The sequence below is a fragment of the Leuresthes tenuis genome, unplaced genomic scaffold (assembly GCF_036924035.1).
Source record: "Leuresthes tenuis unplaced genomic scaffold, fLeuTen1.0.hap1 SCAF_21, whole genome shotgun sequence".
NCBI classification, from domain to species: domain Eukaryota; kingdom Metazoa; phylum Chordata; class Actinopteri; order Atheriniformes; family Atherinopsidae; genus Leuresthes; species Leuresthes tenuis.
In genome coordinates, this window is record NW_027325375.1 from 28,296,618 (window position 1) to 28,310,335 (window position 13,718).

Sequence of the window (13,718 nt, forward strand, 5' to 3'; positions counted from 1 at the left end):
TCAAATTTGAAGTTTTAAAATGGTTTACCAATTGGAATCAAATGCCTTCTTGAAACGTCCAGTAAGACCAGTGTCACAATAAATTTAGCATGAATAGAAAATTGAAAAAGAGAACTTTAATCTTGAGATATTTTTAGCAGCTTATACTAAGTGAAGTGCAGCAGAGGTGACCGGACTAGTGTTGGAGAGGTGGAATCCCCCAGAGATGGACATGGAAGCTCTCAAGAGATTTGACATTAGAGCATAGAAGAGAATCCAGGTAGAGGAATGAAGGCCTGGAGCCAGGAGCCAGATTTAGCTTCTGGTTACCTGGCATTTGATTTAAGCTGCAATGTCAAGACAGGGCTAATCAGCTTGTTAGACACATACCACTGAGGGGCATTATGGGCAAAATGTCCTCAGCAATGAGGTCAAATGGATGCTGATAAGATTCAGCATCTCATTGTGGTAAAATTAGCTGCTCAGTGGGATGTTAATTCGGGATCAAGGGTCACATAACTGTTACTGGTTTTCTAATTCTATCTGCCTTTCTTTTCTATTTTTTCTTCCTGGAGGCAGTGATGGCTTGGGGTCTTGTCACCTGTCCACCTTTGGACTAGAGGCCTGTAGGGTGCCAAGGGAGGCATTCCCACCAATACAGATACGGTTGCATTTAGCATCACAAACTCTCAATTCACCTTCTGTGTCTGAGGCATCAGAATATCTGGGTGAGAAAATGGCTGATCACAGAGACCCTCGCTGTCTCCACAACCTCGCCTTCCACCCACGATGGTGGCACCACTCTGTGAAACTGAAGAGAAAAAGGCATATATGGACAGTGGCTACAAATAGTTTTAATGGATGTAGTCAGTTATCAACAGCCTCATCATCATTGTCATCAAGATTATTGTCATCAAAACCACAGTTGCCATCATCCCCCGTGCAGCACACCAAGAGCTGGAGGGGGAACTGGTTTCTTCAGTTCTTACTCATGATGTCATTTTTCCCTTGTCAAGCCTGGGCAGCTACTTTCAAAGTGGCTCTGATTGGACCCTGGACTTGTGACTACCTATACTCAAAGGCCCTCCCTGACTTGGCAGCCCGCCTCGCCACCAGCCGTATCAACAAGAACCCCTACCTCAACAAAGGCTACTGGTATGACTACACGATCATCAATGAGGACTGCAAGTCAACTCGTGCCCTTGCTCGCTTTGCTGATTTGGAAGGTTATGGCGCTGCTTTCTTGGGCCCAGCCAACCCAGCTTACTGCTCCTCAGCTGCTTTGTACACAAAAGAGTGGGATGTTGGGATTCTTTCCTGGGGTTGCCTCAATCCCATAATAAGAACAGGAGTCATGTATCCTACCTTCCTGAGGCCGTTGCCGCTCTCCTCTCATGTGCTTTTCACTGTGTTGCGGTACTTTCGGTGGGCCCACGTGGCTATCATTTCCGAGGAGACTGACCTGTGGGAAGCCACAGGAAAGGAGTTGGCTTCATCACTGAGGGCCCTTGGCCTGCCTGTCAACACTGTGGTCACAATGGAGACAGACAAGGATGGACCGCGCAGAGCTCTGACAAAAGTACGGGAAGCAGACCGGGTCAGAGGTGAGTTGCACCTGTACAGAAGACAAAAACCTCCTGCTTTATTTCATATGAGTCATGCTAATGTTAATCCATGTTCTTTCCTCAGTGGTCATCATGTGCATGCCTTCTGTCCTGATTGGTGGCCAAGCCCAGTATCAACTCCTGACATCAGCTTTAGGCATGCGTATGATAGATCGTGGCTATATATTCATTCCCTACGACACCCTTCTGTATGCACTACCCTACAAAGATGCATTCTACTATATGCTGGGTAATGACACCAAGCTCCGGAAAGCCTACGATGGGGTTCTCACAATCACTATGGAGTCTGGAGAGCGCAATTTCTATGAGGCTTTCAGACAGGCTCAGAACAACTATGAAATACGCAGCAGCACTCCACCAGAGCAGGTGAGAGTCTTCAATGAATATTGTAATTGAAAAAATTATCTTACAGAAAGGGAACAATCACTGTAACATTAAACTGAAGCATTGCCTTATCTTGTCCCTTATCTCATCCCTTATCTAGGTTTCTCCATTCTTTGGCACCATTTACAACATGATGTACTTCATAGCTATGGCTACTGAGCAGGCCCGAACCAGTTCAGGCCGCTGGGTAACTGGCGATATCCTCGGTGACAGCACGGGTGGCTTTGAATTCGAAGGATTCAATCAGCACTTGCAGGCAGGAAGGAATGGTGAAGGGATGCAGGCCGCTTATGTAGTCCTGGACTACAGCGGCATGGGCAACTCTCTCTACTCTACACATTTTCTTCATGCCTCTCACACAGATAGTAAGACTGGTAGCCTAAAATATCTCAGCCGTTCGATCCATTTTGCAGGCAGCACTCCATACAGAGACTCAAGTTGCTGGTTTAGTCCATACTTTGCCTGTTCTGGAGGTGAGTGTGCTCACAGTGTAAATCCATCTACGCTGACATGGTGGACATCACAGAGTTCAGTGAGCCTAAACTTTTCTTCTTCTTTTTTTCCCAAAGGCATGGATCCAGCTTTTCTTTTCTTACTTTTCGTTCTATTCATTATACTGGCTGCATTCGGAGGAACCCTATTCCTTCGTTTCAAGTATGTATAGAATAGTTTTAAAAGACTGATATCACATTTCAGTGGCTTCTAGAACTTGTTCTAATTTGATTTGATCCTCCCTCTACTCAGGAAAGATGGCCGGGTTGGGTTCAGCTTTGGGGTCAGTGGAAACAGCGGATCATCCAAGGTGATACTTACCCTTGACGATCTGATCTTCATCAATACTCAGCTCAGCAAACGGGTCAGTTCTGTGTTAAATCAATACTGACAATTGTTTCCATGTACACATTATACGCTCTAAGTTGATGTGTCCTCTTTTAACTGTGTGTGAGCAGAAGCTAAACGATGACAGCGTCATGAAAAGCAACGTGGATATAAAGACGCCTCAACACTCAGTGTCCTGTCGCAGCTACTTAGCCTCCACACCAGACAGCTCAAATGTTGCTGTGTTTGAGGTGAGAAAACGTCCAAGTGGTGTACCTCACCCTAAACTCAATTTTACTGTTTTGAAGCTCATGCCTGCTGGAGCTTTTGGTTTATTAGACTGTATGGTTTTGTTTACAACCCAGGGAGACTGGGTTTGGTTGAAGAAATGTCCCAGTGGAGCAGTGTCTAATGTCAACAGCAGCACCGAGAAGGTCTTTGTCAAGGTAAATAAATGTCCATGGAAATTTAAAGGAAGTGTGATGTCCAGGTCAAAGGCATAATACTAGCAGAACTGAATCTACAATGCAGCCAGCCACCAAGTAGAATCGGTCAGCTTGTTGAGCTTGACCGAGAATAACAGCTGTGATGTTTCCATTGGCTTCCTTTCAGCTCAGAGAAATGAGGCATGAAAATCTCAATCTTTTCCTGGGACTGTTTTTTGACTCTGGGATCTTTGGCATTGTGACGGAGCACTGCTCCAGGGGCAGCTTGGAGGATTTGGTCAGTAATGAGGAAGTGCGTCTCGACTGGATGTTCAAATCTTCCTTGCTAATGGATTTGATTAGGGTAAGACAGATAAATGGATTTACTCATTCTTTGCTTCACACCCAATCACATTTTCTCATCACTGACACACTTTCCATCATCAGGGAATGAAGCACTTGCACCATCGTGACATCATCCACGGACGACTCAAGTCTCGGAACTGTCTGGTAGACGGGCGCTTTGTGCTGAAGGTGACAGATTATGCGTTTAATGAAATTTTGACTTCGCAGAACATTGGAATAGAGGAGGAAAAGCCAGAGGGTAAGAAGATGGGTGAGAAATGATCATTTTCTGAGTTTGCTCTTGCATATCTAATTGTTTATAACTGATTGTACAATGATAATTAGACCTGCTTTGGACGGCTCCGGAACTGCTGCGAAACCCAAGCCAGAGGAGGAAAGGCTCTTTCTGTGGGGATGTTTACAGTTTCTCCATCATCAGCCAAGAGATCATCTCTCGCTCTGCACCTTTTTGCATGCTGGACATGCCCCCTAAAGGTGAGTGACATGATACGAATAACCCTATGTTCATTTCTGCAATTCTGTGTGTGCCTACCGTTTTCCTTGTGTGTGTGTTGACAGAGATTATAAGCAAAGTCAAAGAGCCTCCTCCATTGTGTCGGCCTATTGTGTCAGTGGAAGAGGCCCCGTTAGACGTGATACAGTTAATGAAGCAGGGCTGGAGTGAAGAGTCTGACAAGAGGCCAACCTTTGAGGAAATCTTCAAACAAGTAAAAAAAAACAAAAAAAACACTGTTCATATAGGATCTGTAGCCAATTGGAAAATTCTTATAGCTCTCTTTTTTTCGTGGCAGTTCAAGGGCATCACAAAAGGCAAAAAGACCAACATCATCGACTCTATGCTGCGGATGTTGGAGCAGTACTCGTCCAACCTTGAGGACCTGATCAGAGAGAGGACAGAGGAGCTGGAGGTGGAGAGACAGAAGACCGACAAGCTTCTGTCTCAGATGTTGCCGAAGTGAGTGTCCAGTACCTTTCACTGGCACACGATGAACATCAAATCATGACAAAACATTATGTCAGGGTCTAAATCAAAGCGGTTGAGTTTGACCGGCAGCTGCTGGAAGCTTGTAGAGCTTTGCTACATTTACAGTAAAATGTGAAAAAATGTCAAATGCTTCCTCAATTAGTTTAAAAGTCAGAGACACGTCACTAAAGCTGGTTAGTGTTAGTGCTCAGTGCAGCTGATTGCTGCTCCCTGACTTACATCGGTTGTTTGAGGCCTTCTGAAGGGATTACACAATCTTTTACAGGCTTGTTGGAGAACAGGGCTGTGCAAAGTGCTACTAAATCAGAAACACAAAGGAAAAAATTGTGAGATTGATGTCAAAATTTACTTGTTACAGTGTTCTACTTTATTGGGCGTGAAGTCATACTTTTTGCTCTTTGCAGAGTGCTGTGGAGAACTTGAACTAATGTGAAACTGACGATGTTACAATCAGAAGTTCAGAAGTCTGTGCTCTTCATGTCACTGAAATGATCTTAGTCAGATCACACAGAATCAGAATATACAAGATAATATGATGTGTTAATTATTATTTTAATAATAGCTAAAAACAAGTGTCTGCCATAGAGAAATAGCTTTTCTTTAACTGTTGGGCAGGATATATATGGATGTGACGATTAGTTTGATTGGCCGGTGCCTGAACTGCTGCTTGAAAAGATGAACTATTCAACTTTTCCACTTCTTGCTGCTCTAGCATTACATCACTCGATTTAAAGGGATTGTAAAGCTCAATCGTTGATGCCTGAAATACATATATATATTTCTATATATATATAAAGCTGGCCTTATAGCTCCATGTTTAGAGGAAACAGTCTCACTGTGTGGTCTCTGCTCTCCAGTCACATATTATGCTTCCAGGGAATAAAAATATAATGCTCTAATTGTGCAAACATGTCACAGTCACAATTTGCTGTCATGTTAAAGTGATGCAAGTTTTCCAAGTTACATGATAATCTATGATGTGTTCTGTGGAGCAAATTCTGAACTATCAGCACACTTATTGAGTTGGAATGGTCCAGTTGTGTTTCTGTAGACAGTGCTGCATTTTTTACATTTAATCTGTGTCAGCATCACAGAGCATCTTCCACTCATCATATTTCTCCTTTAGGTCTGTGGCCCAGGCGCTGAAGACAGGCAAACCTGTCAAGCCGGAGCATTTCAGTGAGGTCACACTGTACTTCAGTGACATCGTTGGTTTCACTACTATCTCAGCTCTCAGTGAGCCCATCGAGGTGGTTGACTTACTCAATGATCTCTACTCACTCTTTGATGCTATCATTCCTCTGCATGATGTTTATAAGGTGAGCGTTGGAAGATTTTATTTCTATCTGCATACATTATACACAGTATTAGATTTTTACACTCTCATCTCTAGTTACGTGTCATTTTAAAGCTGTGATTTGAACTGTTTTTCATAGGGCTGGAATTTTGATTTGACTTGAAATACAATGACAGACTCATGCAATATCACTGTAAAACTTAATGCAACACATTAAATTTGGCTTGATATTACACATATGGTTTAATTGTTCAAAGACTGTTCATGTTGCAAACTTTTTATGAACATTTTACAGTATGTTAAATATTGGTTCATCAAGCCGTTATTTGATTTATTATCTATTTATCTCTTTATCCAGGCAATGAAAACAATGTTTTTTGTCCACTTATAAGTTCTTTCTTTCAGTTTGAAAACAAATAAGCATCTTTATTTGCACTGCTTCTTACTATCATTGACTTGAATGGAAAGAACTTGCTCTCACCTATCAAAATGTTAATGTGCCTGATGAGCTAGAAAGATTCTTATCCTTAGAAATCATAAACAAACTTTATAAAAAGAGAGCGAGAGAGAGACATTTTCTTTATTGTTTATTTAGCTCAAATATTGCCCCTTAAATTTAATGCAAACATATCCATACCACCAACTATCCTAGGCTTTCAGAGGGAATTCCTCCAATAGATCAGTTCTTTGCTGCATTATCAACTAGTAAAGTAAGGCTTTTTATACAGTGTGTTTGTTCATCCTTCCTTTTTTGTGTTATTTAGGTGGAAACTATTGGAGATGCCTACATGGTAGCCTCAGGAGTTCCCAACAGGAATGGCAATCGTCATGCAGCTGAAATGGCCAACATGTCCCTTGACATTCTCCAGTGCATTGGGACCTTCAGGATGAGACATATGCCAGACCTAAAAATCAGGATCCGTATTGGCCTGCACACTGGTGAGTAATTTGCTTGTCCTTTCTGCTGCACGACAAATCCCCATCGTCATGATGGAACATCTTGAGTACGCGTTCTTTACCGTGAGTAATTTCTTTGGATGTCAAATAATGTAACAGTTCTGTGTAATACGGTATGAAATAAACACAAGCTCCATTCCAGAATTAATGAAAGTTAGTGTTTAAAAGAACAAGAGTACAAGTGTCCAAGCTGCTAAGTCAAGAAGATATTTTTACCTCCTTTATCCTCGTCTGAAATGTATTCCTGGAACTTGAAACACTATCCACTTAGAGTGCTGTTATCCAATTAACACACTGCACACTTTGGATTTCTGACTCTATCCAATGAATTTCTAAATGCACTCAGAGGTGGTAGTGCACCACTTTAATGCTGTGCATTGGCATTAGTAAATGCATGGAACAAAATACCAAGAAATATTGGTCCACAAGAGAGTTGGAGTAAAAAACTGTATTGGAAAAACTTTTAGATTGTTACTTATAACAGTGACAGAATTTCTCAAAAAGGGAAACGTGATATATATCGTCTGTTCAAAGCCCTAACCCTGTAATCTGTGTGACTGCAGGCCCGGTCGTAGCAGGAGTAGTTGGCCTGACCATGCCTCGGTACTGTCTGTTTGGAGACACTGTCAACACGGCATCTCGAATGGAGTCCACATCGTTGCGTGAGTGTCTTCTGTATCGTTATAAAAACAAGATAAGATTTGTGAGCTCTTTTATGATAAAAAGAAAAAGAAAAGGGACCCGAGTGGGTGCAAGGACAGTTGCATGGCAGTTTTAGTGAATGTTCCTTGAGGTTAAACAGGGCTTTAGAAGAGCAGTACTCCCTAATCCTTTAAGACCATCAACAGAATTAAAGGCCAAGTTAAAGTTTCAGAATAAATATCTTCAAATACCAAGTTTGTCTTGGTAGTCCTCTGCATGCCATACAGCTGAAGTATAAATGTAAACATTAACTACAGAGTAAACACAATATATGTTTGAAAAAAACTCCTTTCAAAGGACAACATTTCAATGAATAAAACTATTCTCAAGTTAAGATGGCTGTTTCAGACTAATTTACTTGATCAGAAATGATGTGCTTATACATGGTAATAATACTGTATATTACTACTCAAGAGAACAAAACAGTAATGGGTAGTCTTACTGCCACCAAGTGGTTTAAATTTGAAATGATAGCCTGACTTCTGTAGTCCATCAACGGCAGCACACTCATTTAAAACCCTCAGATGTCACACGGCCCCCGCAGATGTTCATGTTCAGCTGATAGTAAAGTAACTTCTCTGTGATAAGTGGGATGTTCTGTATTTTTATAGCTTACAGAATCCATGTCAACCAAAGAACAGTTGATATCCTGAACAGCTTGAACCTGGGATACAAGATTCAAGTCAGAGGCCTGACAGAGTTAAAGGTAAAATGACAAAAGGCAAATTCATGATGTACATAGAAGAAATACATGCAAACGTCTGCAGCTATGGCCCAGTAACATGCAAATAATCTTTTCTAGGGTAAAGGTATTGAGACCACATATTGGCTGGTGGGGAAGCAGGGTTTCGACAAGCCTCTGCCAGTTCCTCCAGACCTTCAAGGGTAAAGAAATATTTTGGTTACTCTTCCACAAATACATAGATGTGTTTGCACTACAGCATTGTGCTGAAGTCCTACTGCTACTACTGTTTTGCTGTCAAAAAGTCAGTCATTCTTTGTCCTAGTAACTGACCAGAGGGATGATTCTTTTTTGGTTTGTTTTGTTGTTGTTATTGAGCCACCTAACCTATAAATCACCCCAGAATTATAAAGACAACTGAGTCAAAAGATGAACCAGTGTTGTATCAACAGACAAATGGACAATTAGTCAAGAAACAATTCTAAATCTAAGCTTAAGGCTCTTTCTTACTAGCAGCCCATTGCAAAGAGCTTTTTCCCATTCTTCTGTGGCAGCTACAAAAAAGCCAAAGGTAACACAGTTTGACAGACTTACTATAGTATTTTTACACCAACAAGGTGATTCTCAAAGACCTATCAGCAGAAAACTTGGCATGTCTCTTTACAAAGGTTTCAGGTAACAAAAAGCTAGATGTAAAGTAGATGTGCAGTATCTGAGTGGATGTCCTTAATAAGTATGACATAATCCAGCAAAAACCTCACACACGATCAAAGAGATGCACCTGACCCTTCAATTGCTCCACCGACTGTTCACTGAAGCCTCATCAGAAATTGTCTCCATGGAAGGGTGGCTGTCAAGAAGCCATTCTTAAGGAAGGGAAACAGAGAAAAGGCTGAGCTATGCCAAATGACACAAGAAGTGGACTGAAAATCAGTGGCAACAGGTCTTATGGAGGGATGAATCCTCCCCAGAGCCCGGACCTCAACATTATTGAAGCAGTGTGGGATCATCTGACAGAGAACGGAACAAAAGGCAGCCCACATCCAAAGAAGAGCTTTGGGATGTCCTTCAAGAAGCCTGGAGAACTATTCCTGAAGACTCCTTAAAGAAATGACAGAAAGCTTGTCTCAGAGGGTTCAGGCTGTGCTGGAGAATAAAGGAGCTCAGACCAGATATTAGAACATTTTTAAGCTGGTTATAATTGAGCCAACAGTTTTTGCCTTAAATATTGTATTTATATTTATGTTTGATTGTTTCAGTAAAGCACCTATTTACAGTTGTCTTGGCAACATAATACATAAAGAAATTATGTGTGTGTGTGTGCGCTCAAGATCCAATACAGTACAGTTGCACAGTACTATATAATACTATTGATTATCTTAGTTTACTTTAGCAGAACTACGTGTTATCAAGTGACCTATTTGAGCAGTGGTGTTGAATCCTGCTCTATCCCAGATACATATGCTACAAAAAAGCTGTATTTTCTCTTCCAGTGGAAAAGGTCATAACATCGATGTGGAGGAGATCCCTCGGGACAGAAGACAAACATTCCTGGATCGACAGAAGAAGCAGGCCTAGCCTGTGGGAAAAAGGAGGATTTACATGCAAACATTTGTGTGTACAAAATATATCATTTGCAACTAACTCTTTACAAAATCCACAATCTGTGAGATGGGAATTCACACTTTTTGGATTTGTCAAAATCACTTCTGGACTAAAGAGGATTTTTCTTGTATATCAGCATAACTTCTGTGTTAGTGTTTGATCTCAGCAGTGCCACAATCAAACTCAACTCCTAGATGATAAAAGTGGACCAGCAACAGACAACTACATATATTACATTTGCACATCGGTTGTTTTTATACCAGAATACAACTATACAGTAATTTGCCCATCAGACGTGCGTTACAGGTCTGAGACGTGTTGGTTTTATAAAACAGCAATCGCATAGCAGGAGGAGATTATGTTGGATGTGTCTACTAAAGTTATCACAGTATCATGTGTACTGCTGCCGGGCCTACTGTACTGTATGTATTTGTAGGGAACTTTGAGTGTTGTAGAGATATTGGAGATTTTATCATGAGCACCCCAACGACTCAGCTATCACATACTGACACATTTTGGTAGTGATTTAAGCTTAGCAGTGGTTAGTTACTCAGTGGTTAGATCAGTCAGGATCAGAAGTCAGGACAGTCCGTGACGGCTCTGAATTTACTTTTGTAACACTGTTCAAACATAACGAATAAAGCCATATTATCAAAAAAAACATGTTTAACAAACAATACGGTCTGTTTATTTAGAATTTGATTCATATGTTTAAATGGTTTGGACAAAAAAAACTCAATTACTTTTTGAGCACTGGGCCAGGAAATAATTAATTTTAATATTTAATGACAAACCAGTCTTAAACTGACTTATTGTTCTTGACTTACAGATTCATCAGCTCCATACTTCTTTCCCTAATGATGCTATAATACGTCATACAGAATGTATTTATGTATGTATTGCTGGGATTTTCTACCAACCGCTTGAAGATGTATGCAAACAAGCCCCAAAAGACTGCTTAACAAGAACAACAATGCCATTTCTGCATAGCTTTCACATATATATGCAGCCTATTACTGAGACGTGCATGCATCGCTGAATGTACTGTGTTTAACAGGGTCTTAGACCTTATTTGATTTCTGTTCTGCACAGATGCACAGGATTTCTGAGTCAACTGACTGAAATGATCATCTTCAATGATGTGCTTCACCAGATTGAGCCCTTTCATGTGTATCTCTGCCCGTGCCCAAGATTTCCAACCATTAACTGCTATTTCAGCTCTCAAAACAGCAGCTGTATCTGAGGGTCCTCTGAGATCGAACGTTCTCGCATGGGATCCTCGTAATTTCACAGGGCTAAAGTCCGACGAGTCCCTTCACTAGCTTGAGAATGTGTAAATACTGTAAATGTGTACATAGTTTGTTTCCTGCTAAGTTAGGGACTTTATTTTTGCTTTTTTTCTGAACCTTTGACAGAAATGAAGATATCAGCGAAACACAGGGGTTTAATCGCAGTGGAGTCATAAAAGCAAACAGTTGCATTGCTGGCTTGCTCATTGTCTGCCACAGCACTGATATTGAAGCAAAAATAAGCAGACATTGTCAGGATGTGTTTTCCCTCTGAAAACAGACATTTTTTCATCATCACCAACTTGTTACAGTAGATCAGTGTATAGACAAGAAAAATGGATATCTGATGACTTGATTATCTGGTTGCTTGTGGTATATTCTTTCACACCTTTAAGTTTTTTTTTAGCAATGCTGACTTTTCAAGTATAATTAAACCCATGACAAAGAGGACGTTTATGTTCCTGAATTAAGGTGAGCAACATGGGGGAAGCCATGTGCTTCTCTAATCGATGGGTACTCTAATGACAAAATTAGTGTTTTTATTGACAAGGCAAGATGACCAAACTTTTCTAGAGTCATAATCAATTTGCCAAAACAGATAGATTGCATCAAAACTGATTGGGCTGCATTATTCATTTTGAAAGGGATCTCAGTGTGTTTCTGTTCATAAACTATGGTTTTAGTGAAAATTGTGCCGACTTTGTCTTTGTCTTATAGCCCACCTTTAACTCTGTTGATGCTAATCTCTTAAATGATGGCCTGACAGTACGCTTATGATTCACAGCTAATGGATCCACAGATGATACAAAGTCAATGTACAAAAATGCCAGTAAATTAAACTGAAAATGAAAAATAAACTGGATTTGGGTTATTTTGTGGTATCTTTTAAATAGATTACTTACAATAAGCTTCAATGGAAGTCTTACCTCACCACTTCAGCATAAGTCCCTGAGACATGATACTAACAAGCTTTGGGCTGCTTTTATGCACTTAAGGTTGTTGCGACTCTGCTTTACAGAGAAGTGGAATAATCTAATGAAAATGCACAGATAGCTTTATGTCATATAACCTCCAACACATTTTAAATGTAAGCATTTATTTACTTAGTATTTAGGCACTCATGCTGCACTGTGTATTATATTCTAAAGGGGGAAATTACTCGAATGTTTTCATAAAAATGAGTAGATTTGTCTGCAGTGCTTCCAGTAATTGTCTCTGAGGAGCATATCAGCTCAAAAGCAATACCGGCTACTAATGGGCTGCTTTGAGAATAATTTGATAACTTTGACAGGATGTTCTGCCAGTTCTGCCACACAATGTTCCAGTTGGTACCCTCCTAAACTCCTGTTGTGCATTTTTTTTTTTTTTTGTTGCTTAGGATATTACTTAGTTTAGGCAATTATGCTGTGATACGTGACATTTCTCAGTGGCTTTTCTTTCTGTGTATGGATCTTAATTTGAATAATCATTGAAAAAAAAGCTCTAATCATCACAACGTTGTCAGATCTGGGAAATATTTGATTTCCTTGTCTTTAATTTCGACTGTATCATACTCATCAGGTAAAACCATTAAACAGCAATAGGGGAATTGAATCCATTCATGGCAGGAACCAGCCTGCTGTCAGGTATATTGGACTTGTGTTTAGCAACCTGAATTTAGTCGACTTTACATGTTATCATCATTTTAAGATGAAGTTTGTGATTTCTAGTAGACTGACTGTGAGAGAAAAAAACAACTTGGCTTATTAGAGCCTTGTAAAACCACAGTTTTCTGTCAAATCTAATATTAGCTTATTTTATCATCTTATGCCGACTGCTGTGTATCTTCCCAAAGTGAAAATGTTTATATGCATTTAGGAGCTGCATGACACTCGACAGCAGGGTCTAATGCATTAGGCCCATATCTGCAGACAGATTGAGCACCGACCTCTCCAGCAACATATTCTGCCTCCAGCATCTGTACCTTCAGCGGGTAAATGCTGAATTATATGCCGCAAACTGTCCGGTCGTACAAGTAACGCATTAGAGTGCTCCCCGGCTGAACACCGCGTTCCTCTGCGCACCTCACCGACCATGAAACTCCCTGGATTAAGACTGACACATCGGCATGGAGGTGCCAGTCTAGTAGAGGTCGAGTCAAGTGATGCACAGAGAGGCAGGGGGAAGCCGGAAACTCAGCAGGCCATCTTTCATAACAAAAGCACAGCACTGATAGACACGCACATGGGTAAATTGAGATATGATTAAACCACGACCATTTAAAGAATGCACTGTTCTGGCTGTTGGAACAGATTTCACTCGATAAGATCAGTTTGATTAAGAAATCCACTTACAATAATGTTACAACCAAAGAGGTGATGAGTTTTGTGTGTTAAAGGCTGCAGTAGGCCTCTGTATGTTGTCCACTATATGGGTTTTATAGCATATCATGACTCTTTGTTACCCTTTTGTTATGGCAATTGATGTGTAACTACACTGCTGGATTAGTGATGTTTAAAGATGCACGGTTGAACTGAGCTAGAGTTTGACCAGAACATTTTATTAGATCAATGTCTTTGCTCCAGTTTACACACACGGGAACTACACTGAGTTGACTGAAGTAT

General features: G+C 40.7%; 1 protein-coding gene across 1 annotated transcript; it reads left to right on the forward strand.

Annotated features, from left to right (window-relative positions):
• The first annotated feature begins 715 nt into the window (after positions 1-715).
• gucy2d (guanylate cyclase 2D, retinal) lies at positions 716-9,799 on the forward strand. The gene is made up of 18 exons (XM_072374426.1): positions 716-1,583; positions 1,669-1,970; positions 2,089-2,461; positions 2,558-2,642; positions 2,733-2,844; positions 2,939-3,058; positions 3,173-3,253; positions 3,420-3,596; positions 3,680-3,836; positions 3,923-4,072; positions 4,157-4,305; positions 4,390-4,553; positions 5,710-5,902; positions 6,645-6,819; positions 7,401-7,499; positions 8,151-8,245; positions 8,342-8,424; positions 9,715-9,799. The coding sequence occupies exons 1-18, from the start codon at positions 716-718 to the stop codon at positions 9,797-9,799; spliced, it is 3,468 nt and encodes a 1,155-aa protein (XP_072230527.1).
• Positions 9,800-13,718: the final 3,919 nt, after the last annotated feature.

Coding starts and splice junctions, on each gene's coding strand:
- gucy2d (XM_072374426.1), top strand. CDS start 716: ATGGCTGATCACAGAGACCCTCGCTGTCTCCACAACCTCGCCTTCCAC. Junction 2,462..2,557: donor ATACTTTGCCTGTTCTGGAG/GTGAGTGTGCTC, acceptor TTTTTCCCAAAG/GCATGGATCCAGCTTTTCTT. Junction 4,073..4,156: donor GCTGGACATGCCCCCTAAAG/GTGAGTGACATG, acceptor GTGTGTTGACAG/AGATTATAAGCAAAGTCAAA.